Here is a 27,956-nt window from a genome sequence, read left to right on the forward strand (position 1 = left end):
CCCTCCACCCCTCCCCCCCAGTACTGAGATTTTAAACTCAGAGCCTTATGCTTTGCTAGGCAGGGGCTTAGCTGCTCTACCCTTTGAACCAAACCCCTAACTCTCTTGTAACCTTTTTTTTTTTTTTTTTTTTTGTCAGTCTTGGGGCTTGAACTCTAGGCCTGGGCTCTTCAGCTCGGCCTGGGCTCGTCAGCTCGAGGCGAGTGCTGTACCACTGGAGCCATAGCACCACTTCCGTTTTTTGGTTGTTGTTGGTTGTAAGGTTTGAGCTCAGGGCCTGCGCACTGTCCCTGAGCCTCCTTGTGCTCAAGGTATCATTCTGCCACTTTGAGCCACAGTGCCACTTCCAGTTTGTTTATTTTAATATATTTTTTTCTCTTTTCATTTTCTTTCATTTATGTGGTATTGAAGAATTGAACCGAGGGCTTCATGCATGCTAGGCAAGCACTCTATCACTAAGCCACATTCCCAGCCCTCACTTCTGATTTTTGAGTGCTTAATTGGAGCTAAGAGTCTCACGGAGACTTTTCTGTCCTGGTTGGCTTCCAACCACGATCCCCAGATCTCAGGTTCCAGAGTAGTTAGGTGTGAGCCACTGGTGCCCTAGTTTGTAACCTTTTTTCTTTCTTTCTTTTTTTTTTGGTTGTCATGGGACTTGTACTCTGGGCCTGGGCACTGTCCATGAGCTCTTCAGCTCCAGGCTAGCCCTCTACCACTTGAGCTACAGCACCATTTCTGCTTTTCTGGTGGTTAATTGGAGATAAGAATCTCACTTTCCTTCCAGGGCTAGCTTTGAACTGTGATCCTCAGATCTCAGCCTCCTGAGTAGCTAGGATTATAGGTGTGAGCCACTGGTACCCAGCTCGTAATCTTTCTTAAGGGGGAGAAACAGGGTGAACTGTCAACTCAAACTAGCTGTAGTCATCTTGTACTGCACCAGGTTAAACATGACCATGTTTGTTTTCTGAGTAGTTAGCTCAGGTTAGTTCTCTGGGCCCTGCTCCCCGCCACAGGATCAACTAACTGTCTTGCTCTGCATAGCTGGGCAGATGGCAGATCCAAGCTGGTCCCTCTGGCAGACCCGGAGTGCCTCTCTCAGGAGTGTTTGCTGACTCTTGAGCAGGAGAATCAGGACAATGTCTATCTGTCTTTCTGTTTGCCTGTCTGCTTGGTTGTTTATCTACCTATAGCATTTGTAGGGAGAGAACCAAAGCCATAGCCCCCACCTCATCAGATGACAAAAGAGCATTGTACAGCAGGGATGTGGACATGGCTGGGTAGGGTGGAGCAGAACCAGGTTAAGGGATGCAGTGATGGCATGAAGGATGCTTTGGCACAGCTGAACAGAAGGAACTCGTATGAAGCTGCAGGCAGAGAAGTATGCTTCGGGGTCTGACTGGAGAAAGCTCTTCGGATAGAGGTGGGGTGGGAATGAAGGGTCACACTGGGGCAGAGGTCACCGAGTCTCCGAGGGCAGGTCTACAGGACTGAAGGTCACAGTTGCAGGCTGCTGTTGGCTGTTGGGGTCTACGGCGGGAGGGGTAGCTGGCTTGGGGCCCTTGGGCTCCAGTTCTCGCCTGGTCCTCATTCTCCTGTAATGAGACAGGAACACATGGGTAAGTGTCTTCCCTCCTGGGTGGTGGGAAGCAGGCTCAGTGGCTACAGGGCTGGTGACAAGATTAGTGTAGATCCCTGTAAAATCACATTGATTCAATGTCACCCACAGAATAGTACAACTGTGAAGGATGGTGGGTGTCTCTAGTGTGACTCCTGCAACTATTTTTTTCCTCTCAAATCAATAGAATTATTGCATTGGTTTTTTTTGTTTTGTTTTTTGTTTTTTTGGGTCCGGTTGTGGGGCCTGAACTCTGGGCCTGGGCGCTGTCCCTCAGCTCTTCAGCTTAAGGCTAGCGCTCTACCACTTGAGCCACAGTGCCACTTCCGGCTTTTTTTTCTGCTTATGTGGTGCTGAGGAATCAAACCCAGGGCTTCAGGCATGCAAGGCAAGTGCTCTACCACTGAGCCACCTTCCCAGCCCATCTTATTGCATTGTTGTAGTACCACAAATTGGTATCAGGATCCTAAATGGTATTTCTGAAGCCAGGTTAACTTATGTCTTACTCATCAGCCCACTGATGAAACCATCCCACATTTTTCTGATAGCCTTGTTTGTAACTGTTGTTGCTTGCTGAATCAAAGCACCTGGGTTTGAAACAAGTTCAACCATCATTTCTTTTAAGGATGAATTCATCTTTCTGGGATTGAGTTACTACTGGACAAGCCACATCTTTCCTTATGCAAACTCTGTGGATATATTTCTCACCTAAGAAGTTTTGGATTTCAACTAGAGACTCATTCTCCTGAGTAACTATATAGATGGGGAAGCGAGCACACCCAGACCTCATTTTGTAACGGAAGCCCAGTGGAACACTGGCGGTTGTGTTGTGTACATATCTACAGAAAACCAGTTCCTTTTAAAAAAATTTTTTTTCTCTATTTTATTAAAGAAGGAAGGAAAGATAGAGGAAGGAAGTTAGGGAGGAAGGAAGGAAGGAAGGAAGAAGGAAGGAAAGAAGGAAGGAAGGAAGGAAGGAAAGGAGGGAAAGAAGCAATTTCCTGAAGTCTTTGTGAATGCTCTAATGTTGGGCTAGGTGGGGCAGTGGAACATCTGTGGGAATATATTTTTGTTGTTGTTGGTCATAGGGCTTGAACTCTGGGACTGGGCGCTGTCCCTCAGCTCTTCAGCTCAAGGCTGGTGCTCTACCGCTTGAGCCACAGTGCCACTTCCAGCTTTTTCTGCTTATGTGGTGCTGAGGAATCGAATCCAGGGCCTCATGCATGCCAGGCAAGCACTCTGCCACTGAGCCACCTTCCCAGCCCTTTTAAGATTTTTTTTTGGGTCAGTCGTGGGGCCTGAACTCTGGGCCTGGGCGCTGTCCCTCGGCTTTTCAGCTCAAGGCTAGGGCTCTACCACTTGAGCCATAGCGCCACTTCTGGCTTTTTCTGCTTATGTGGAATCGAACCCAGGGCCTCATGCATGCAAGGCAAGCACTCTACCACTGAGCCACCTTCCCAGCTCCAACAAGTTCCTTTCTTTCTCACCATTTTGTCAACCTGGAGGCTCTTCTTTTTCTTTCTAAGGGGACTGAGTTCCACATTGATGTGGTTGAAATACCTCTGGAGGGTTTTTCAGGGGCCTTCTTGATCACTGTGTGTCCCTTTAGAGGGAGATCATTTTCTGGAATGTGGACAGTCTGCTGAGAATAGAAAGAGGGCCTACAACTTTTTGTCTGAGATTTGTTCTTACTCAGGAATAAACTATCAGAAAAATGGTTGTATTCAAAACAGAATGAAGTTGTAATATTTTTGTTTTGTGCCTGTCCTGGGACTTGAACTCAAGAGCCTGGGAGCAAATCCCTGAGCTCAAAGCTAGCGCTCTACCACTTAAGCCACAGCTCCACTTCTGGCTTTTTGGGGCTTAATTAGTGATAAAAGTTGCATGGACTTTCCTGGCTAGGTTGGCTTCACACGGTGATTCTCAGATCTCAAGTAACTACAAGTAACTACAAGTGTGTTGAACCACCCGTCCCTGGCTTATTTTATTCTTTATTCTTTCCCTTGTTGGTCATGGGGCTTGAACTCAGGGCCTGGGTGCTGTCCCTGAGCTTTTGTGCTCAAAGGTAGCGCTCTATCACTTTAAGCCGCAGTGCTACTTCTGGTTTTCCAGTGGTTAATTGGAGTTAAGAGTCTCATGGACTTTTCTGGGTTGGCTTCAAACCATGATCCTCAGATCTCAGCCTCCTGAGTAGCTAGGATTACAGGTATGAGCCATCGGCGCCCAGCAATTTTATTACTTTATTCATATGTGTTTACTTATTTACTGGGGGGTTTGAACTCACCACTTCACACTGGCTAGGCAAGTGTTCTACCATGAAAGCCATGCCTTCAGCTAAAAAATGTTTAAAAATAACATTTATTATTATTAATATTATTTTGTTGTTGGTGGTGGTGGTGGCGCTTGAACTCTGGGCCTGGGTGCTGTCCCTCAGCTCTGCAGCTCAAGGCTGGTGCTCTACCACTTGAACCACAGTGCCACTTCTGGTTTTCTGAGTGGCTTATTGGAGATAAGAGTCTCAGGGACTTTCCTTCCCCAGCTGGCTTTGAACCATGATCCTCAGCTCTCAGCCTCCTGAGTAGCTAGGATAACAGGTGTGTATTATAATTAGTAGTAGTATTTCTACTACTGCTACCTCATGAATGATGGCAGTTTTTTCTCTGAAACCAGGTGGGTTTGAATCCCAACTCTGTTGAATAGGGCTGGATGACCAGACCAGACGGATCCCAGGCCCCATGGCCTCCCATACCTGTTATACAGCTTGAGCAGGATCAGAACCACGGTGAAGATGATGATGACAACCACCACAATGGCAGCAACGATGGCTCCTGAACCTATGGAGAGGGAGGAGCGAAAGTGTGGACAGGGAGGGGCCCCACTGTGCCATCTGACATTGTTTGGATATCAAGTGTCTCCTCAAAACTAGCATGAAAACTTGGTCTTTCACTGGTGGATCTGATCCTTGAGAGGTGACTGGATCATAAGGACTCTGCCCTGATCAATGGATCAATCTACTGGTCTATTGATGGACCCTCCCTGGGAGGGAGTGAGACCTGGAGCGTGGGACTAAGTAGAGAAAGTAGGACAGAGGGAGGGGGGGTGGTTGCTCTCAAGGGCTGAAGAGTTCATCTTTTTCTCGTGCTAGTACTGGGGCTTGAACTCAAGGCCTAAGCACTATCCATTAGCTTTTTAGCCCAAGGCTAGTGCTCTACTACTTGAGCCACAGCTCCACTTTCACCTTTTTTTTTGGGGGGGGAGGGTGGTGGTTAATTAGAGATAAGAGTATCACAAACGTTCCTGCCTAGGCTGTCTTTTAGCCTCCATCCTCAGATCTGAGTCTCCTGAGTAGCAAGGATTATAGGTGTGAGCCGACTTTTCTTCATGACTTTGGACGGCCACACAGTATTGTAATTGTTTGGATGAACTATAATCTATTCACTTCCTGTTGATGATGTTCTTGTTGTTTTCAGTTTTTTACTCTTAAAAACTAGCAAGGTAGGGAGTGGGGATGTGGCTTAGTGGTAGAGTGCTTGCCTAGCATGCATGAAGACCTGGGTTTGATTCCTCAGTACCACATACACAGAAAAAGGCAGAAGTGGTGCTATGGCTCAAGTGGTAGAGTGCTAGCCTTAAGCAAAAGCTTGGGGACAGTGCCTAGGCCCCGAGTTCAAGCCCTAGAACTGGCAAAAAAAAAAAAGAAAAAAAGAAAAAAGAAAAACCTAGCAAGGCAAGCCAGGCACTGGTGGCTTACACCTATAATCTTAGCTACTCAGGAGGCTGAGATCTAAGGATCCCAGTTCAAAGCCAGCCCTGGCAGGAAAATCCATGAGACCTTTTTTTTTTTTGGTCCTGGTGCCTGAACTCTGGGCCTGGGTGCTGTCCCTCAGCTAGTGCTCTACCACTTGAGCCACAGTGCTTATGTGGTGCTGAGGAATCAAACCCAGGACCTCATGCATGCAAGGTAAGCACTCTACCACTGAGCCATCTTCCCAGCCCCGAGTCCATGAGACTCTTATCTCCAACAAACCACTCAGAAAACTGGAAATGGCATCGTGGCTCAAGTGGTAGATCTCTTGCCTTGAGCTGAAGAGCTGAGGGACAGCGCTCAGGCCCAGAGTTCAAGCCCCATGACTGACCAAAAAATAAAACAAAAAGAGAGAGAGTGAGAGTCAGGCAGGGCACTGGTGGCTCACACTTACAAACCTTGCCACTGAGGAGGCGGAGTTCTGAGGATCACAGTGTAAAGCCAGCTGGGCAGGAAGAGTTGTGAGACTCTTATCTCCAATTAACCACCTAAAAACTGGAAGTAGAGCTGTGGCCCAAAATGGTAGAGCACTAGGTTTGAGCAAAAGAACACAGGGATAGTGCCCAGGACTGGCAAAAAATAATAAAATAAAAAGAGAGAGATTCAGATTTCCATTATCTTTTAGATGCCCAGATGCTGTAATGAAAACAACAGTAATAGCAGCAGCAGCAGCAATAATAATGCTTGTCGGTGCTTAGTGTGAGCTAGTGTCCATCTCCACCCTTCCCCTAGGTTACTTGGGTTCCCATAGTCCGTTGGGTGGCAGCATCCTTAAAACCCATCTCACAAGCTCAAAGCAAAGAAGCCTTGCATTCAATTCAAGGTCATGCAGTTGGCCAGTGGAAGAATTCTAATCAAACCCAGTGCTCTATGTTCTTGGCCTCTGCACAGCAGCAGCTGATGTGGCACTGACCTGTCCACCCACCCCCAGTGCCCTGGCCACACTGACATACTCTTATACAGGAAGTCTTCTCCCCTGGTGGTCATGTTCAAGGAGAAGACAGCATCTCCCAAAGTTGTGGCTGTGGTCATCTTGATCCTGGTGAGGACAAAGAAGAAAGCACTTAAAACCTTGGTAAGCCTTATTGACTCTTTTGGTGTCTGGCTTCATGACTGAACTATTCAAGACCCAGGCTGGTCTCATACTCGATCCTCCTGTCTCAGTCTCTCAAGTGTTGGGATTATAGGTGTGTGTTACCATGCCTGGCCAAGCATGTTATAGGAAATATAAGACCCATTCTTTGTAGATATTGGAGTGTGTGGGAGGGAATTGGAAGTAATACCTCCGATTTTAAAGAAAGCTGGTTCACCAAAGCGGTTTAGGTTTATCCTTTCCTCTAGGACAGGTTCGAAAACGCACAAATCTTCATGTTACACACGAAGAAGGGTGACGCAGAAGGTGTGTAGTTGGTGCGTTGTCACACCATTGCAAGGGAGTGTCAAGATTCCCCACCTCGCACAATACGCTCAGCACTCTGGTGCCGCGAAAAATGCTCGGAACGACAAGGAACCAGAAAAGAAGGGAAACAAACCAAGTTTTCCTTCACTATTTTGGGAGGAAGGGCTGCAGCTCACTGTAGAATATGGGCTTAGCATACATGAGAGCCTGGCTTCACTCAGGACCAAAACCAAATGCAACTCATTGTTCCTGAGTAGCATTTTTACCACAGCTGCTAACAATCTGGAGGCTTGGGAAGGATCTACAGCAAGTGTAGGTGGAAGCCTAGAGGTCATAAGGCCTCCATGAAGCCACACCTTGTGCAGACGGGACCTTAAATATACACTAAATAACTGTGCACAAGGCCCTGAGTTCAACCCCTGGTTTGGTTAAAAGAAACAAAACAATTATGTATATATATATTTTTTTGGGGGGGAGGGAAGGCAGGGACAGGAGGGGTCAGTTGTGGGGCTTGAACTCTGGGCCTGGGTCCTGTCCCTAAGCTCTTTAACTTAAGGCTAACTCTCTACCACGTGAGCCACAGTGCCACTTCTGGTTTTCTGGTGGTTTATTGGAGATAAGAGTCTCACAGACTAGGGCTGGGAAGGTGGCTCAGTGGTCGAGTGCTTGCCTTGCATGCATGAGGTCCTGGGTTTGATTCCTCAGCACCACATAAGCAGAAAAAGTCAGAAATGGCGCTGTGGCTCAAGTGGTAGAGCTCTAGCCTTGAGCTGAAGAGCTGAGGGACAGTGCCCAGGCCCAGAGTTCAGGCCCAGGACTGACCAGGAAAAAAAAAAAAAAAAGAGTCTCATGGACTTTCCTGCCGGGGCTGGCTTTGAACTGGGATCCACAGATCTCAGCCTCCTGAGTAGCTAGGATTACAGACATGAGCCACCAGAGCCAGGCATTTTTTTTTTTAGGTAAGAAATAAGAAGAATCAGGTTCATATAAGAGGAGTTCAGGGCTGGGAAGGTGGCTCAGTGGTAGAACACATGCCTTGCATGCCAGAGGCCCTGGGTTCAATTCCTCAGCACCACATAAGTAAAAAGAAAAAAGCCGGAAGTGGCGCTGTGGCTCAAGTGGTAGAGTGCTCGCCTTGAGCTGAAGAGCTGAGGGACAGTGCCCAGGCCCAGAGTTCAGGCCCCACGACCGGACCCCCCCCCCCAAAAAAAAGAGGAGTTCATAGCCGGGCGTCAGTGGTTCACGCCTCTAATCCTAGCCACTCAGGAGGCTGAGATCTGAGGATCACAGTTCAAAGCCAGCCCAGGCAGGAAAGTCTGTGAGGCTCTTATTTCCAGTTAACCGCCAGAAAACCAGAAGTGGTGCTGTGGCTCAAGTGGTACAACGCTTGCCTAGAGCTGAGGGACAGCAGCCTTAGAGTTCTTGGCCCACGACTGACCAAAAAGAAAAAAGAAAAAAAAAATACTTGCTATAGGAAGATCATATAGTAATGAGAGAGAGAGAGAGAGAGAGAGAGAGAGAGGGAGATAGACTAGATCTGATCTCATGGCTCACAAAGCAGTCCTTCCCCACGCCCCATGCACGCCTCCATCTCTAGTAGAGAAAGTCCTTTGATGGCTTTCGTCCTGTTTCTACCGCTCAGCCTCTCCCCTCTGCAGAGCTGCAGTGACAGCGGACCCATGCATCATCCCATGAAGCATTCCACTCTACATCAGACCATGGCTATCTCTGGCAATCTTTGGCATCTACTCTCCATAGTTAAGCTCCCTGGAAACTCATCTCTGGGCTGTAACTCCTGGCTCTCCCAGCGCTAATGTTAACGGAGATCCACATCCAGCCTCAGATGTCCACGGGGGTCAGACTGGGGGCTCTGCTGGCTGTGACCTGCCCCCCTCTTCCCTCCCCGGGACCTCTCAGACTCAGAAGGGTCCTGTGGGGCCAGATCCTAATGATTCATAGGACAGGCTCCACCTTCGCTTTCTCCAGTCCTGCCTCCCCCTCCCTAGTTCTTTCCTGTCCTTCCTCCCAGTGGGCCTTCCATGACTCAGGAAATCCAAATCTGTCTGACCTCCCTCCATCTGCCAACCCATCTTCCAATCCCTGGCGGGCACCTCTGCCACTTCCCAACCGTGAGAAGACACTCTTCAAAATGCAGCCAGCCTGCCTCATGTGACTCTCCCCCAGACAGACCTAGAGATCTGGCCCCTGCCTTCCCACAACCTGGACCTGCAGGAAACTCCCTCAGCAGGTGCGCTGGGCTCTGTCAGCTCACCGTCAGCTCATTGGGAGGAAGAGACTTTTCTGGCTCTTTTTCAAATCCATCTACCTCCCCAGATAAAAACGTCTGGGTCTCCTCATTTGTGCCACTGAAGGACTCCATCAAGGAACTGAATTCTTCCTGGCCCAGCCTTGTCCTGAGGGCGCTGAGTTTTAACGAGCTCATTCACTCACTGGAAGACCCATAGTAGCTATCTGTAAATATTTGCTGAACTAAATAGAGATAGGGGTTTAGATCTCAAACCAAAGAAAAGTTCTTTCCATAAAAATAAGCCAAGGCCAGGCACCGGTGGCTCACGCCTGTAATTCTAGCTACTCAGGAGGCTGAGATCTGAGGATCACAGTTCAAAGCCAGCCTGGGCAAGGAAAGTCCATGAGACTCTTATCTCCAAGAAACCACTCAGAAAACAGGAAGTGGTGCTGTGGCTCAAGTGGTAGAGCGCTAGCCTTGAGCAAAAGAGCTGAGGGACAGCGCCCAGGCCCAGAGTTCAAGCCCCACGGCCGACCAAAACAATAAATAAATAAAAATAAGCCAACCACAATGGCTCAAACTTGTAATTCCTGCTGCTTGGGAAGCAGACATCAAGAAGACTACAATTCCAGGTCAGCCTGAGCAAAGTGTTAGTGACATCCTGTTCCCAGCTCAACAGAAAAAGCTGGGCATGGTGGCGGGTTTCTGCAGCCTCCCTTATGCAGGAAGCCACCCACCCATAGGTGGAAGGATCCCAGTTTGAGGCTGGCCCTGGGCAGAAACAAGAGACCCTTCCTGAAAAATAAGTAAAGTGGGGAAAGGCTGGGGAATAGCTCAAGTAGAGCACCTGCCTAGAATTCATGAGGCTCTGAGTTCAAATCTATGGACTGTCCTCCCCCCCAAAAAAAAAAAATAAAATCCCAAAAGTGTGGTTAAGGCTGGGTGTGATAGCACACATCTATAATCCTAGCACTCAGGTGGACCACAAATTTGAAGCCAGCCTTAACTACACAGCAAGATCATGTCTTAAGAAAAGGGGAGGCGGGGCTGGCAATATGGCTTAGTGATAGAGTGCTTGTGTAGCATGCATAAGCCCTGGGTTCCATTCCTCAGTACCACATACACAGAGCCAGAAGTAGTGCTGTGGCTCAAGTGGTAGAGTGTTAGTCTTGAGCAAAAGAAGCTCAGGGACAGTGCCTAGGCCCTGAGTTCAAGCACCATGACTGGCAAAAAAAAAAAAAAAAAAGTCATGGAGAAACGAGAATTTGGAGAAAAGTCTTTTCAGCCCTATTGTCAAGGGGAGATGTCCACTGTCCATCTTAGCATACTAATAGTGCACCAGTTCAAACTGGCTTCCACCCCTCCAGTACCAAGGCCAGGAGGCTCTCCAGTGATGCTTTTTTTTTTTTTTGGTCAGTCGTGGGGCTTGAACCCAGGGCCTGGGTGCTGTCCCTCAGCTCTTTCAGCTCAAGGCAAGTTCTCTACCACTTGAGCCACAGCGCCACTTCTGGTTTTCTGAGTGGATTTTTGGAGACAAGAGTTTCATGGAGTTTCCTGCCTGGGCTGGCTTTAAACCAAGATCCTCAGATCTCAGCTTCCTGAGTATCTAGGATTACAGGCTTGAGCCACCAGTGCCTGGCTGCCAGTGATGTTTTCTTACAATCCTTTTGAAAATGAAAGGTAGCTGGGTGTCAGTGGCTTCTGCCTGTAAATCCTAGCTACTCAAGTGGCTGAGATCAGGAGGGGTAGAAAAGTTGACAAGACTCCATCTCAAAAATAACCAGCAAAAACCCTGATTGGAGACATGGCTCCGGTGGTAGAGCACCACCTGAGCAAGCACACTGAGCAAATGCAAAGCACTCCGTTTAAGGCTCAGTGCCAGCAAAACAATAACAATGCAAACCAGAAATGCAAATAGCCTCAGACCAAGGTCAGCTTAGCAAGAAAGATATACAATCACCAGATGACCTACACTGTACCCATGGAAACAGTTAAAGCAACATGTTCAGGGATGACGGAAGCCGCCCTGCAAGCCTTAGCCATATGCCACATCATTCTTACTGTGCACTGATCTAATTAGCAAAATGCCATGTTCCACAGGGGTTTCTGCAATGACACTGGGCTTTGGGGCTGCAGAACCTCCGGTCCAGAGACACGCTTGTAAACTGCAAGGCGTGCGTTCCTCTCACTGGGCCTTCTGGGCCCCCCTCCCCCAAGACGTACCTAGTGAGGTCATGACCAGTCTCTGCAAGAATACACAAGCAGCCTGGCACTGGTGGCTCACGCCTGTAATCCTAGCTACTCAGGAGGCTGCGATGTGAAGATCACAGTTGGGGGCCAGCCCAGTCAGGGAAGTCCATGAGACCCTTATTAACCAGCCAGTTCACCAACAAAAAGTTGGAAGTGGAGGTGTGGCTTAGGTGGTGTTGTGCCAGCCTTGAGCAACAAAGTTAAGAGGCATAAGAGACAGTGACCAGGCCTTGAATTCAAGCCCCAATATTGGCACACACACATACACACAAATTATACATGCACACACACACACGTGCACACACACACTGACCAGTAGTAGGCAACTCCTAAGGCCACAGGTCACAGCACACTGGTTGCTCCTGAGTGGCCGCTGAGTGCCAGGATCCAAGCACAGACTCCCTTTCCGCTGCCCCGGTCAGTCTGCTTTTCGGGAGAGCAGTGAGTGGCTGTATTGCAGGTCTTGCCTCATCTCGGGATGGAGGACTCTCAATTACATCTCTGTTCTGCTCCTACAGAGACGGTGGGAAGGTGGGCGGGCGGTGGAGCATCAGCGGCCAAGATTGTGGGTGTTTTCATGTGTGTTAACCAAGTGAGGGCCAGCAGGGAGGCTTCAGTGCCTGGGGCTGGCGGCCATGGCGACAGAAAAATGCAGAGTCCAGGGAGCGTGAGGCTGGTTTACACTGCAGTTAATTTCATCATCATCATCACCATCATCACCACCACCATCACTATCCTGTGTGATCAGTTGGGTGCTGCACTCAAGGCTTTTTGTGTGAAATCTCATCTTAACATCCTCCTCTTTATCCAGTGAAGTGGATGCAATCTTTGGGCCCTTTGACCCAGAGGAGGCAACTGAGGCTCAGAAACAGAGAGGAAACCTACTCAAGTTCACAAAGCTAGCATGAAAGCTGTCCTCTGGTTTAAGCTGATTGCAAGGCTTTTTTCCCCATACACTCTCACCAGATTGCCTACCCCAGGCACGCACAAGTACAGAGAGCCTGAATGAACATGGGGCTTTGCCGGGTGCTGGTGGCTCACGTCGTAATCCTAGCTTCACAGGAGGCTGAGATCTGAGGATCGCCATTCAAAGCCATTCCAGGTAGATAAAACTATGAGACTTTTTTTTTTTTTTTTGGTCAGTTGTGGGGCTTGAACTCTGGGCCTGGGCACTGTCCCTTAGCTATTCAGTTCAAGGCAAGCAGTCTATCACTTGAGCCACAGCGCCACTTCTGGTTTTCTGGTGGTTTATTGGAGATAAAAGTCTCACAAACTTTCCTGCCCAGGCTGGCTTTAAACCATGATCCTCAGATCTCAGCCTCCTGAGTAGCTAGGATTATAGCGGGGAGCCACCAGGGGCCCAGCACTATGAGACTCTTATATCTCCAGTTTACCAGCAAAAAGCTGGAAGCGGAGGTATGGCTCAAGTGGGGTAGTGCTCAGCTTTGAGCACAAAAAGCCAGGCATGAGTGCAAGGCCCTGAATTCAAATCCCAGTGCTGACACATGACAGAAATCAACCCCCCCAGCAAACCATGGGCTTTGATGAGAAAGCCCACACAAGCCAAGTAGGGTTCAGCAGACAGAGCCAGAGCACCCCGATCCTGGCTCCCACAGGATTGGCTCCTGCCCTTGGCCTCCCTCAGAACCTGGGGCAATCACATTTACAGTCTACAAGGATCCGTTGTTCCCGGGTTGTTTACAATGGCCCCGTGGGCAGGTCAGCCTGGGAGGCAGTGGACGTTTACTTATTGACTCATCCCTCTCCTGTCTCCCTGGGTCAAGTGGAAGAGCTGTATTTGAACACTACATGCTGCTGGCTCCCCTTGCCCTCATCCAAAACAGCCATTCTGCACCCCTGGGGCCCCCATCTTCCTGCTGTCCTGGCTTACAAACTCCTCTCTGGATAAGAGAGACACCTCCACAGACACCTCCACAAGTGACCAACCCTGCAAGCAACTTGTGAGAGACTTGAACCTAGTCAAGCACCGAGACCAATTTCTGCCAGTCACCCGTGGAATTCAGGATGACTTGATTTCCTCCACAAATAAGAGCCTCCCTTCCAAGCAGCCTCTCGAGTTATGAGGATAGTTTAGTCAGAAAGTTGACCTTCCTCTTGGCACCTTGTCAGTTTTAACAAATGTTCCTGATTCTCTTCTGCCATCTCCTCCCCATGACAACCTGCAAGGCTTAAGGGCTGTCTGGGTATGGAAGACTGAACTCACACAAGAGATGTAGAAGCTAAAGAGTAGCTGAAGCCAGGCACTGGTGTCTCATGCCTGTAATCCTAGCTACATAGAAGGTTGAGATCTGAGGAAGACTGTTCAAAGCCAGCTGGGGCAGGAAAGTCCGTGAGACTCTTATCTACAATAAGCTGCTCGGAAAAAGCTAGAAGTGGTGCTGTGGCTTAAGTGGTAGAGTGCTAGCCTTGAGTAAAAAGAAGCTCAGGGACACAGTGCAGGCCCTGAATTCAAGCCGCAGGACAGGCCAATAAATAACTAGAGTAGCTGATATCAGCCCAGCAATACTCTGCCAGCAGGTGGCGACAGCATTCATCTATTGGATGAATCTTCTCAGGTTCTTTATGATTTTTCATATCTGGGTTGACCTTCCCTGAATGTGCACATTTTCCCTCCTGTTCCCTTTGGCTTTGCAGGTTCATTTGTAAAAGGTTTTAGGACAGAGAAGAATTTTGGGACACGTGCTAGTGGCTTTCACCTGTAATCCTGGCTATACAGGAGGCTGAAATCTCTGAGGATTGTGGTTCAAAGCCAGCCTGAGCAGGAAAAGACACCCCAAACAACAAAAAACACAAAAACAACAACAAAAAACACCCCAAATCCAAAGTAATAGAAGTGACATTGTGGTTCAAAGTGGTAGAGTGCTAGCCAGCTTTGAGCAAAAAAAGCTAAAGGGCAGTGGAGAGAGGGAGGGGGCGGGGAGAGACAGAGATTACCCTTGGAGGCCCAATGTGCTTGTACTCTTAGCTACTTGAGACCGAGACTGGGCGGGCCACAGTTTGAAATCAACTCAGGCAATAACTCAGGTGTCTGTGACACCACTTGTTTATATTTTTGCCGGTCCTGGGGCTTGAACTCAGGGCCTGAGCACTATCTTTGAGCTTCTTTTGATCAAGGCTAGCACTCTACCCCTTAAGCCACTGTGCCACTTCTGGCTTTTTCTGTATATGTGGTACTGAGGAATCAAACTCAGGGCTTCATGCTAGGCAAGCACTCTACCACTAAGCCACATTCCCAGCCCTGTTCTTTTTTTTTTTTTTTTTTTTCTGTGTGTTTGTGTGTGTGTGTGTGTGTGTGTGTGTGTGTGTGTGTGTGTGTGTTCTGGGGCTTGAATTCAGGGCCTGGGCATTGTCTCTTAGCTTTTCCACCCAAGGCTAGCTAGCTCTCTACGGCTTGAGCTACAACTCCACTTCTGTGTGCATTACCCTCACATGTGACATTCTTCCTGAAGCTCACGTGTCCCCCTCCCTCCCTTGCCTTTCCCTTGGAAAGCCTGACAGCCAGGACCCCTGGGCTGGAAGTGAAGTGTCCTGGATTCGAACCTCACTTGGATTACTCACTTGCTGTGTGACCACCAGCAGGTCATTTGCTCTGTCTGGACCACCACTGGCTCTCGTTGTGACATGCACAGCTGGGTGCAGGGACCTCCCTTGGGCCAGTGACCATCTGTGCGGTGGCTGAGGACATGGCCTCTCACTTCCAAGGCCAGCTGTCTGCCACCCCGTCCATTCCTCAAGGAGCCCCGCACTCCCCTCGGGGCCCTGGCAGGCCTGCACTGCAGAGCCCGGGTGGGGAGCTGCCGGAGTGAGCTCTGGCCAGGGGCCAGGCACAACAGGCCTGACACACAGAGGGATGTTTGTCTGGGGTCCTCAGGCTCCATGGAACCTGCCGTCTCCCCTTACGGTCTAACTCCCTCGCCCGTGGGCTCAGGGCGCAGTGCCAGCTAGGCTCCATCTGAGGTGAGTGTCCGCAAGAACCGAGGCCCCTCTGGCAATGGACCTGGACAAAGGAGGAGGTGGAGAGCCAGGCTAGGGGCTCTGTGCAGGGGCCAGCAGTGAGATGGGGACAGTGGGGGACAGGAAAGGCTTTGCCCAAGGCAGGGGGGCCGCTTCCCAACCTCCACAACCTACAAGACCCCCAGCACCGGAGTTCATAAAGCTAGGACTAAGAAACCAAACCAAGCCAGGCTCCAGCAGCTCCAGCCTGTAATCTTAGCTATTTAGGAGGCTGAGATCTGAGAATCATGCTTCTGAAGCCAGTCTGAGCAGACAATTCTGAGGGACTCAGCTCCAATTAACCAGCAAAAAGTCACAAGTAGAGGGGTGGCTTAAGTGGTAGAACACCAGCCTGGATTAAAAAAGCCAAGTAAGGGGCTGGGAAGGTGGCTCAGTGGTAGAGCGCTTGCCTTGCATGCATGAGGCCCTGGGTTTGATTCCTTAGTACCACATAAGCAAAAAGAAAAAAGCCAGAAGTGGCACTGTGGCTCAAGTGGTAGAGCACTAGCCTTGAGCTGAAGGGCTGAGGGACAGTGCCCAGGCCCAGAGTTCAGGCCCCACAACTGGACCCCCCCCCAAAAAAAAAAGCCAAGTAAGAGCTCCAGGCCCTGAGTTCAAGCCCCAGTAGTTACACACACACACTCATACACACACAGGTCAAGTGTCAAGTACCTTGTCCAAGGTCCCCACAGAGGTGGAATAAAAGCCAGGAAACAGTCTGTATAAAGTTAAAGGTGGAGGAGGGGATGGAACTGGTCATTTCATCTGGGGAGACCCATGGAGGCGGCATCAGACAACCACATTCAGGAAGGGAAGGGCAGGATTTGGGGAGGGGAGGAATCACTAGGGTCCCAGCCCAGAGAAGCCCCAGAGAAGAGTGATGTGTTGGGAATCTAGCCTCCACAGCAAGAAGCCGGCAGGCTGATAGATCCATCGATCCATCCATCAATTGATCAGGGCTTTCTCAGATGATCGACAGCAAGTGTCAAACACAGATTGGCCTGGCCCATCAGCTGGGTGGCACAGAAAAGGTTCCTAAACCTCTCTGTGCTGGTTTCTCTTTTTTGATAAATCAAGGTGATAAGGCAAAGTTCTTCCTAGGAATGCAGTGTGGGAAGGGTTGGATTAATGTAAAGTAGCTCTTAAATCCATCCCATGTCCCTTCCCTTCCTCATTTCTAGAAAGATCTGCCAATCTCCAGTTACATTCGAATCAAGACAAAATCAGTGAGGGCCCCAAGGTGAGGGAAATGTCAGCTTACCCTGTTTCAAATTGTGCCTGACTGAGGAAGAAAAAAAAAAAAGAGTAATTTAATTTATTTCCTTCTTCCTGCCCTGTCAACTCAGGGTTATATAAGTGAACTCCTGGGTGAGGTACCTTGGGGGCCTGGGGAGGCAGGGCTGGCTGTGACATAAATAAATCCTCTGTGCTCCCTGCCCAGCCCTGGCCAGGGAGGGAGGGAGGGGGGGGTGCAGCGCTGGGGGGAGGAGGGGCTGTTCCACCATGGACCACCTGGAAGGAGAGGGACTGGCCTTGTTTACTAGGCTAATGTGACATGGAACATTCCAGTATGGCAGGGATCAAGGGAGCCCCTGGGGCAGGGGGAACGAAGCCCACACCAGCACAGCTCCCATCCCTGCCCTGTCCCAGTGCCCCAGTGCCCCAGGCACGGGAACACCCATATTGCCCCCTTCTATGTGGCCAATGGCTATCTGGATTTGGAGCATAGAGCTCTCTCTATATATAATTTTTTTCTTTTTGGTGGGTCATAGGGCTTGAACTCTGGGCCTGGGCGCTGTCCCTCAGCTCTTCAGCTCAAGGCTAGCGCTCTATCACTTGAGCCACAGCACCACTTCCGGTTTTCTGAGTGGTTTATTGGAGATAAGAGTCTCAGGGACTTTCCTGCCCAAGCTGGCTTTGAACTGTGATTCTTAAATCTCAGCCTCCTGAGTAGCTAGGATTAAAGGCTTGAGCCACCAGGCCCAGCTAGATCTATCTATCTGTCTATTTTTTGGGGCCGGTCATGGGTCCTGAACTCTGGGCCTGGGCGCTGTCCCTCAGCTTTTCAGCTCAAGGCTAGCGCTCTACTACTTGAGCCACAGCGCCACTTACAGCTTTTTCTCCTTCTGTGGTGCTGAGGAATTTTTGTGTGTGGTACTGAGGAACATATCTGCTTTCTGATTAGCTGGGATTATAGGCATAATCCTGCTACCTCTTCAAGTAGTTGTTAGATCAGTCACAATGACCTCGTAATATTCTTTTTTTCCTTCCTTCCTTCCTTCCTTCCTTCCTTCCTTCCTTCCTTCCTTCCTTCCTTCCTTCTTTCCTTCCTTCCTTTCTTCCTTCTTTCTTTCTTTTGGTGGTACTGGCCTTTGTGCCTGCTAGGCAGACATTCTGTCTCTTGAATCAAACTCCATGGGGCTGGGAAGGTGGCTCAGAGGTAGAGCACTTGCCTTGCATGCCTGAGACCCTGGGTTTGATTCCTCAGCACCACATAAGCAAAAAGAAAAAAGCCGGATGTGGCGCTGTGGCTCAACTGGTAGAACACTAGCCTTGAGCCGAAGAGCTGAGGGACAGCGCCCAGGCCCAGAGTTCAGGCCCCACTACCAGACTAAAAAACAAAAACAAAAAAAAACAAACCAAACTCCATGGTAGTGTAGTATGGAAAATCCTACTCCTATCTTTGCTTTACAACAGCGTGTAATTCATATATATGTTCAGTTCAGCATGTGCATACTTTATTTTTTTTTTTAATAAAAGCTCCTCTGACCAGCAAAATAAAATAATGTGTAAGATTGTTAGCAGAAGTTTTCTTTTTCTTTTCTTGGCAGTGCTGGGGAATTAAACCCCAGGGCTGGGCTGGGAGTGTGGCTTAGTGGTAGAGTGCTTGTCTCACATGCATGAAGCCCTGGGCTCGATTCCTAAGCACCACATAAACAGAAAAAGCCAGAAGTGGTGCTGTGGCTCAAGTGGTAGAGTGCTGGCCTTGAGCAAAAAAAAAAAAAAAAAGCTCAGGGATAGTGCTCAGGCTGAGTTCAGGCCCCAGGACTGGCTAAATAAATAAATAAAGTATATTAAAAACAAAAACATGCCAGGCACCAGTGGCTCACGCCTATAATCCTAGCTACTCAGGAAGCTGAGATTTGAGGATCACCGTTCAAAGCCAGCTCAGACGGGAAAGTCCATTAGACTCTTATCTCCAATAAACAACTAGAAAACCAGAAGTGGCACTGTGGCTCAAGTGGTAGAGCACTTGCCTTGAGCTGAAGAGCTGAAGGACAACACCCAGGCCCAGAGTTCAAGCTTCACTACTGACAAAAACAAAACAAAACACAAACACAAAACAAACCCAGGTCTAGCTCATGCTACTGAGCTATATCCCAGCCCCCTAAACAGAAACTCCTTCCGAAAATGGAAACCCAATGTCTCATCATTCAGTAATAGAAGGTAACAAGAAGTCAGGGCATGCCCCACTAGCTAGACGAGTTAGTTCCCAAAGTGTCTGAGGCTAGGCACTCTCCCTCTCTCCCCACTCCCCCCTGTCAGTTGTGGGGCTTGAACTCAGGGCCTAGGTACTGTCTCTGAGCTCATTTGCTCAAGGTTAATACTCTACCACTTCGAGCCACATCACCACTATAGTTTTTGTTTTTTTTTTTTGTATGTGTGTGTGTGTTTTTAGTAGTTAATTGGCAATAAGAGTCTCAGGAGGACTTTTCTGCCTGGGCTAGTTTCAAATTATGATCCTCAGGTCTCAGCCTCCTAGTAGCTAGGATTACAGGCATGAACCACCAAGGCCCATTTCTCCCCCACCCCACCTAGAACTACTGGAGCTTGAATTCAGGGCCTTTTACCTTTGCTTAGCATTTCCATTCAAGGCTGGCTCTCTACCACTTGAGCCACACCTCTACTTCTGGCCTTTTTGGTGGTTAATTGGAGATAAGAATCTCATGGATTTGTCTCTCCTGGCTGGCTTGAGGCACAATCCTCAGATCTCAGTTTCTGCACAGCTAGGATCACAGGTGTGAGCCACTGGTGCCAGCTCGGTGCTGGCTCACCCTCTATTTTTTTTTGTCCGTGATGGGCCTTGAACTGGGCCTGGGCGCTGTCCCTCAGCTCTTCAGCTCAAGGCTAGCGCTCTACCACTTGAACCACAGCACCACTTCCAGTTTTCTGGTGGTTTATTGGAGATAAGAGTCTCATGGGGGCTGGGAAGGTGGCTCAGTGGTAGAACGCTTACCTTGAATGCATGAGTCCCTGGGTTCGATTCCCCAGCACCACATAAGCAAAAAAGAAAAAAACCGGAAGTGGCGCTGTGGCTCAAGTGGTAGAGCACTAGCTTTGAGCTGAAGAATTGAGGGACAGCGCCCAGGCTCAGAGTTCAGGCTCCACGACCGGACCAAAAAAAAAGTCTCATGGACTTTCCTGCCCAGGCTGGCTTTGAACCGAGATCCTCAGATCTCAGCATCCTGAGTAGCTAGGATTAAAGGTGTCAGCCACTGGTGCCCAGCTTCACCCTCTATCTTGACAAGATGAGCAAGTGCTTTGGTGCCATTGGTGCCACAGGCAAGCAGACTGGGTTCCGGGATCTGGAAAGGACAGCGGGGGAGCTCACTGTCCTCAGGAGCTGGCCGATGTCCTGAATTCAGCAGCCCCACAGTTCCCCAAAGTCACTGTTACAATCATCCTCCCTCCCTCATCCAGCCAGAATGTAGGGAAGTGCCTGATTTTACAAAAATTAGCTCTTGGGGCTGGGAAGGTGGCTCAGTGGTAGAGTGCTTGCTTTGCATGCATGAGGCCCTGGGTTGGATTCCTCAGCACCACATACGCAGAAAAAGCCAGAAATGGTACTGTGGCTCAAGTGGTAGAGAGCTAGCCTTGAGCTGAAGAGCTGAGGGACTGCGACCAGGCCCAGAGTTCAGACCCCACAACTGACCAAAAAAAGAAGAAGAAGAAGAGGAAGAAGAAGAATTAGCTCTTTCCTAAAGTGCCAAACACACCATTTCTATCTGTCTGAGATTTGTACATCTCAGACATTTGAGCAGCTTGCAATGCAGTATCGGGTTTGTTTCCTATAGTATCTAGATATTTCCTCTTGGAGGGTTTTCAATGCAGGTTTTTGTGTCTCCGCCTTGAAGGCTTTATTTGCTTAGGAATGTTTTTATTCTGACCTCATCTTGCAGTACTGTGTGGCCGCTCTAGGATTCTGGATTGAGAGTTCTTTTCTTCCCATTCCTAACTGTGTGGTGAGAGGTGTGGGAATCTGATTGTGCTCCTTTTTTTTTTTTGTCTGTTGTTGGTCTTGAACTCTAGGCCTGGGCGCTGTCCCTCAGCTCTTCAGCTCAAGGTGCGGCTCTACCATTTGAGACACAGCACCACTTCTGTGTTTTCTGGTAGATAATTGGAGATAAGAGTCTCATGGGCTTTCCTGCCTGGGCTGGCTTTGAACTGTGATCCTAAGATCTCAGCCTCCTGAGTAGCTAGGATTATAAGAGTGAGCGCCCAGCGCCCAGCGATTGTGTTCCTTTCTAACCAATGCTCTGGTACTTTACTCTGGTTTTCCTTTGTCATCATTGATTCTTCTTCCTCCTCCTCTTCCTCCTCCTCCTTCTTCCCTCTCTCCTTTCTCCTATTCCTTCCTTCCTTCCTCCCCTCTCCTTTCTTTTCATTTTTTCTTTTCTTTTCTTTCTTTTTTTTTTTTTTTTTGGTCAGTCGTGGGGCCTGAACTCTGGGCCTGGGTACCATCCCTCAGCTCTTTGGCTAGCTCTGAAGGCTAGCAGTCTACTGCTTGATCCACAGTGCCACTTCTGGCTTTTTCTGCTTATGGGTGCTGAGGAATCGAACCCAGGGCCTCAGGCATGCAAGGCAAGCGCTCTACCACTGAGCCACCTTCCCAGCCCTTCAGGGGCAGTCTTAAACCTCATTCATCCTGGTCTCACCTTCATCAGTCTTTTTCTGATCAAGGCTAGCACTCTACCACTTGATCCACAGCGCCACTTCTGGCTTTTTTCTTTTTGCTTATGTGGTACTGAGGAATACAACCCAGGGCCTCAGGCATGCAAAGCAAGCACTCTACCACTTGAGCCACTTTCCAGCCCTTTCTTTTCTTTCTTTGACAGCCTCCTGCTATGTAGCTCAGGCTGGCCTCAAACTCCTGATATCATGTCTCATCTTACCAAGTGGAATAATGCTGGACTCATAGGCCAGTACCAGCCAGCTGCCTGGCTGGATATTTTTCATGTGTGTGTGTGTGTGTGTCATGGGGCTTGAACTCAGGACCTGGTCACTGTCTCTTAGCTTTTTCCCTCAAGGCTAGTGCTTTACCATTTGAGCCACAGCTTCACTCCCAGCTTTTTGCTGGTTAATTGGAGGTAAGAGTCTCATAGACTTTCCAGGCTGGCTTTGAACCACAATCTTCAGCCTGCTTAGTAGCTAGGATACAGGTGTGAGCCATCAGTGCCTGGCCACCAGCTGGATCTTTTTCTTTCTTGTCCATCAGCTGTATACAGATGGGTTCAAATTTCCCTGGGGAATGTGTATCATCCACAAACGTCTACCAGCTATCTGCTACTGAGCTTTGGGGAGTGGCCAAGGGGTCAGAAGAGGGGGAGGGAGGAGTCCCAGGGAAGAGAGGCACCCAAGCAATGCTGGCTGGCACTCTGTCAAATGTGCCTGTCTGCCTTTACCTGCAAGTCCCCAGGGAGAAGTGGGCTCACAGGATTCTGCCAGCGAGGTTGATGGGGCGGTGACAGGGCAGTGGATGCTGAGCCTTTGTGTCCTTTTGTAATCCAGGTTAGCCTGGACTTGGAGATTACTAACATTCCTGCCTGGTTTTTGTGGTGATGATGATGATGATGATGATGATGGTGATGGTGATGATGATGATGATGATGATAATGATTTGTGTGTGTTGGTCCCAGGGCTTATACTCAGGACCTGGGTGGGTGCTGTCCCTGAGCTCTTCTGCTCAAGGTTAGAGCTCTACCACTTGAACCACAGCTCCACTTGGGCTGTTTAGTGGCTAATTGGAGATAAGAGTCTCACAGACTCTCCTGCCCACACTGACTTTGAACTGCAACCTCAGATCTCAGTCTCTTGAGTAGCTGGGATTACAGGTGTGAGCCACGAGTGCCTGGCTTATTATTATTATCATCAATATCTAACTCCAACAGGACTTTCTGACTTTTGGACTGCTCGCTTGTAGTCTATAACTGCCAATTTCTACATAGAAGAGGCAGACACTGATGGCTGAAGGCAATTAGCAGAGAGCCAAGCAGGGAGGCGTCTCTAAAGCACAGGGCAGGAGGAACATTAAGAGCCAGGCCCTGGAGCCTGGTGCACATCCAGTCCCCAAGCAAAGCACATATACACTCAGGGTTGTGTACCTGCAGGTTCTGCGTGTACTGTTTCAAACAGTTATGAAAATATTTTGTGATAAAAGTACATCTGGCCGGGCACCAATGGCTCATGCCTATCAATCTAGCTACTCAGGAGGCTGAGATCTGAGGATGGCTGCTCAAACTCAGCCTGGGAAGAAAAGCCATGAGACGCTTATCTCCAATAAACCACCAGAAAACTGGAAGTGACGCTGTGGCTCAAGTGGTAGAGCGCTAGCCTTGAGCTGAAGAGCTGAGGGACAGTGCCCAGACCCAGAGTTCAAGCCCCACAACCAACAAAAGAATAAACAAAGTACATCTATTAGCTAGACACTGATGGCTCACACCTGTAATCCCAGCAACTCAGGTGGCTGGGGTCTGAGGATCAAGGTTCAAAGCCAGTCTGGGCAGGAAAGTCTGTGAGACTCTTATTTCCAATTAGCATTTTAAAAAAACCCTAGAAGTGGAGCTGTGCTCAAGTGGTAGAGCCCCAAGTTCAAGTTCCAGCACTGGCGCGCGCGCACGCGCACACACACACACACACCTATCCTAAGCATGTACAGACTTTCTTCTTGTCATGTTCCCTAAAGAACATAGTAGAACAATTTCCATGGCATTCACACTTAAGGATTCTAAGTCATCTAAACATCATTGAAAGTAGCCGGGAGGCTGTGCAGATGCTGCACTATTTATACGAAGGCTGGAACATCTGCGGTATAGATATCTGGGGGAGGTGGTGTCCTGGGGTTAACTCTCATGGATACAAGGGATGATTGCATATCCCAAAGTGCTGGGTAGTGAGGAGGCCATGGGCAACTGGGCATGGTCTCTGCACTCCAGCAGCTCATACTACAATCACAAACCGACTAAGACTCAAATCAAGTACTCAGTACTGCCTGAGTACTCAGTCTTCCTTCCTTCCTCCCTTCCTTCCTTTCTTCCTCCCTTCCTTCCTTTCTTCCTCCCTTCCTTCCTTTCTTCCTCCCTTCCTTCCTTTCTTCCTCCCTCCCTTCCTTCTTTCCTTCCTTCCTTCCTTCCTCCCTTCCTTCCTTCCTTCCCTCCCTCCCTCCCTTCCTTCCTTGTATGCCTGCTGCCTGCCTTCCATACAGTGCACTCAGACTACACAGCAAGGGTATGGGCTGGCCTCTCATCCTGGCCCCTCACCAGCTCCAGGACCAATGTCTCTGTCAGTCACTGCTGGTGTGGTACCTAGAAACGGCAGTATTTTTAGGTACTCTCCAAAATGTTTTCATTTCTTTCAACATCCTAAGGAAAAGGGGACTTTTAGGATGAGGAAAGTGTCTTAATATACCCAAGAAAGGCCACATGGCCTGGGACAGAGGAAAGCAAAATGCATCCCTGCTCATTGTATAACGGCCAATCAGGGGCCTCATCTCTCTGAGCCTGCTAGGGAACTTCACATGCCAAGTCTAGGGAGGCTGAGCGAGTCGGAGGGCAAAGTCGTGTGCTGCATTTGGCCTTTGGCTCCAGGGAGCCCTCCAGAATTTTTGGAGAGTTAGCCATTTGTTTGCCCCTGTGAACTGTGGACTAAAATCTCAGGAACTTCCAGAAGAAGGGTGGGCAGAGAGCAGGGACAGTAGCAGGGGGGCAAACTTTCATTGAGCTTTTTTATTGCAAAAGAAGATGAAGACACTTCCCTACACCTGAAACAGATGACAGCTTCAAAGCAAGGCTATTGGTCTAGACTGCAAAACTCCAGACAGGCAGTAGAAAGGGCTTCTTCTGGGTTCTCGGCACCCCAAGTGTCACATATACTGAAGAAACAGCCTAAGAGACCAATGAAGAGAGGAGGGGAGATGGAGAGGTGTGTGTGTGTGTGTGTGTGTGTGTGTGTGTGTGTGCGTGTGTGTGTGTGCGTGTGTGTGTGTGTGTGTGTGTGTGTGTGCCATTACTGGGGCTTGAACTCAGAGCCTTGCACTTTTGCTTGGTCTTTTCCCTTAATGTTGGTGCTCTACCTCTTGACCCACAGCTCCACTTCTGGCTTTTTGCTGCTAAATAGAGATAAGAGTCTCTAGGAATTGTCTGCCTGGCCGGGCTTTGATCTCCCAGCCTCAGATCTCAGCCTCCTGAGTTGCTAGAATTACAGGCAGGAGCCTCTGGTTTCTACTTTTGGGAGAGAAGAAATCTATTCTGTTTTCTATTATTCTACTTCTTTTCTGTTCTATTCATTATTTTGATGGTATAGCTCAGGCTGGCCTTGAACTTGAGATCCTCCTGCCTCAGCTTTCTTTCTTTCTTTCTTTCTTTCTTTCTTTCTTTCTTTCTTTCTTTCTTTCCTTTCTTCCTTTCTTCCTTTCTTTCTTTCTTTTTCAGTCGTGGGACTTGAACTCTGGGCCTGGGCACTGTCCCTGTGCTCTTCAGCTCAAGATGAGCGCTCTATCACTTGAGACACAGTGCCACTTCCAATTTTCTGGTGATTTATTGGAGATAAGAGTCTCACAGACGTTCCTGCCCAGGCTGGCTTTGAACCTCAGTCCTCAGATCTCAGCCTCCTGAGTAGCTAGGATGACAGGCGTGAGCCATGGGCGCACGGCTGGGGTCACAGCCACACACTCTGCTGTGTTTGAGAGGGATTTAAAACTCCTGAGGTTATGTGCACAGACACTGATATACTGACTCCTGAGGACTTGGTCACCTCTGGTTCACAACCAGGAAACTGAGGCATAGGTGAGCTGTGCAGTTTGAACTAGATGCCGGTTCCAAGACCCCAAGCGGGACAACTCCCCTAAGGCCCATTGGCTTGTGCGGGTTCCCGGAAGCCTCTGCTTCTGCCACCACACTAGCGCTGGGAGGCCCCTGGGAGGGCCCCACCGGCTCAGGTGTGTCTGGCCCAGGCAGGAGGCCCTCGGTGAGGGCCAGGGGACTGGCTGCAGAACAGGCCTCCAGTCTCAGAAACTGGCACACCCTCTTTCCTGTCTCCAGGCCAAACTGCTGCCACCATCTCCAGAACCTTAAACTACAGGGGCTGTTCCAGTGCCATCACCCCCACTTCCGTCCTCCACTTCAACCCGGCCCCACTCAGGAATCCAAGGAGCCCCTTCCCCCTCAACCTCCTGGGAAGCTTCTGCTTGGCTAGGTCTCCTTCCTGCCTTTCTGGCCTTGTGCCTCCCACCTAGGATCTATATTTCTCACCAGGAACTGTTTTCTTGGCAAACAAGGCAGGATCCATTCTACCAGACCCCCAGCAAAGAATGAGGTGCCAGGGCTAGGGATGGATGCCATCCACTATAGGAGGAGGCTGGCTGGGTGGAGATAGGCAAGAAGAAAGAGAAAGAAGTCCAGGTGTAGAGGCTTTGCAAGGCTGTGAACGTCCCCTGCTCTAGCCAGTGTTAGAGGTTCTTTTTTTGTCGGTTGTGGGGCCTGAACTCTGGGCCTGGGTGCTGTCCCTCGGCTCTTCAGCTCAATGCTAGCGCTCTACCACTTGAGCCACAGCAACACTTCTGGCTTTTTCTGATTATGTGGTGCTGAGGAATCGAACTCAGGACCTCATGCATGCAGGGCAAGCACTCTACCACTGAGCCACCTTCCCAGCCCTGTTAGAAGTTCTTTTTTTTTTTTTTTTTGGGTCCAGTCGTGGGGCCTGAACTCTTGGCCTGGGCGCTGTCCCTCAGCTCTTCAGCTCAAGGCTAGCGCTCTACCACTTGAGCCACAGCGCCACTTCCGGCTTTTTTCTTTTTGCTTATGTGACGCTGAGGAATCGAACCCAGGGCCTCAAGCATGCAAGGCAAGCGCTCTACCACTGAGCCACCTTCCCAGCCCTGTTAGAAGTTCTTATTTGCGGTCCTTGGCTTCAATGTCAAACATTTCTCTTTTAAAAACAAACATAATTTTATTGCTTTATTTTCAGCACAAAGTTTTTTTAAATAAAAATTTCAGTGTAGTTAGCTGGTGTGCTGGTTCACGTCTACAATCCCAGCACTCTGGAGGTAGAGGGAGAAGGATGCTGAATTCTAGGCTAGCCTGGTCTACAGGGTGAGTTTGAGGCCGGCCTGTACTGCACAGTGAGAACCTGTCTCAAACAAACCACAAATAAAATAAATTAAGCGGGCTTATTGGGCTACTTAAAGCCCACTTTACCTTCCTGTTTCTCCTTTCCCCACCATTATACTGGAAGACAGGATTTGCATTTGCAAATCCCAGAAAGGGCTGGGCTGTGGCTCAGTGGTGGATCACCAACTGGGCACACACAGACCCTGCGTTCTTTTCTGAAGATGAAATGCCTCCTAGGATTCATTGATGTGGAAGGGGGACGGTGCAGGTGGCTGACAGGTGAGAGGGCCAGGCTTCCCTTAAGTTGGAGGTGGATGACCACGGACCAATAGAAAATGTAGCTCCTGGTTGGTTTTGTCAGTCAGGAACTACTTTTCCAAAACCAAGAGCGGAGGGTTTAGGATCATCCCAGGCACTGGCTAGGGGGACGGGGCAGGGGACACAAAGCCACGGCGCTCCTGCCCCACCGCAGCGGCTCCGTCCGCAAGCGCCTTCACCCGGCCAGGCTCGCACCCGCCGCTCACCAGGGCCAGGCCCCACTCAGATGGAGGATTCCAGCAGCCGAGCCAGACAGACACGGTTCCCGTCCCAGGGAGCCAGCTCCGCAGAACGAATCGCTCGGCTGCACTGACCACGGACAGCAGACCCTCCGTGAGTTACCAGTCCGCGCACCGTCCCACAGGGGAATGAAGGGTTTGTCCAGGGCTAAGGCCGACGGAGGATGGACGGACGGACGGACGGACGGGACGCAGGGTCCGGCGGAGATCGCGACACCGGCCCGCAGGGGCTGATCGCCCGGGACCACTCGGACCCCTGCTCCCTTTCTAACTCCATTCAAACCCCACCTCCTCCGAGGAGCCCTCGGGATCCCCCCGCCCGGACTCCAGGCCTGGGTCTCCGGCCTCGGTCCTCGCCAGTGGCCGGTCCGGTGACTCCCTGCCACGGTCCCGACCCCGCCCGCGCGCGGACGCCGAGCGCTTCCTCCACAAGGTGGGGGAGACCCTGCGGGCCCCGCATCCCCACCCCGGCTCTCCGCCCAGCACGCGGGGCCGGTGGCAGCAGATCCCTCCGGAGCCCCGCCAGAGCCCGCCGCCCCGGCAGACCCGGCGCCGCCTACCTGCTCCGGGACCCCGCACCGCCTCCGCCAGCCGCGCGGCGCGCTACGCTAAGCGGGATCCGCGGCCGTGGCCCCCAGCTGCTGGCGGGGAGCCCCGCCCCGCCAGAGCCCCGCCCCTCCGGGC

General features: G+C 50.0%; 1 protein-coding gene across 2 annotated transcripts; it reads right to left on the reverse strand.

The window, feature by feature from the left end:
- Positions 1-27,905, reverse strand: Ncmap (non-compact myelin associated protein). Of its 2 annotated transcripts, none has more exons than XM_070036986.1 (4): positions 27,833-27,905; positions 6,374-6,459; positions 4,365-4,449; positions 1-1,592 (listed from the first exon to the last, which is right to left on the reverse strand). In XM_070036986.1, the coding sequence occupies exons 2-4, from the start codon at positions 6,450-6,452 to the stop codon at positions 1,457-1,459; spliced, it is 300 nt and encodes a 99-aa protein (XP_069893087.1). In that variant the 5' UTR covers positions 6,453-6,459; positions 27,833-27,905; the 3' UTR covers positions 1-1,456. The 2 variants fall into 2 exon arrangements, with proteins under 2 accessions (XP_069893087.1, XP_069893086.1); XM_070036985.1 differs by lacking the exon at positions 27,833-27,905 and adding an exon at positions 11,631-11,717.
- Between the last annotated feature and the right edge of the window lie 51 nt (positions 27,906-27,956).

This window comes from Dipodomys merriami, unplaced genomic scaffold (genome assembly GCF_024711535.1).
Source record: "Dipodomys merriami isolate MVZ:Mamm:240054 unplaced genomic scaffold, mDipMer1.0.p SCAF_28, whole genome shotgun sequence".
Taxonomy (NCBI): domain Eukaryota; kingdom Metazoa; phylum Chordata; class Mammalia; order Rodentia; family Heteromyidae; genus Dipodomys; species Dipodomys merriami.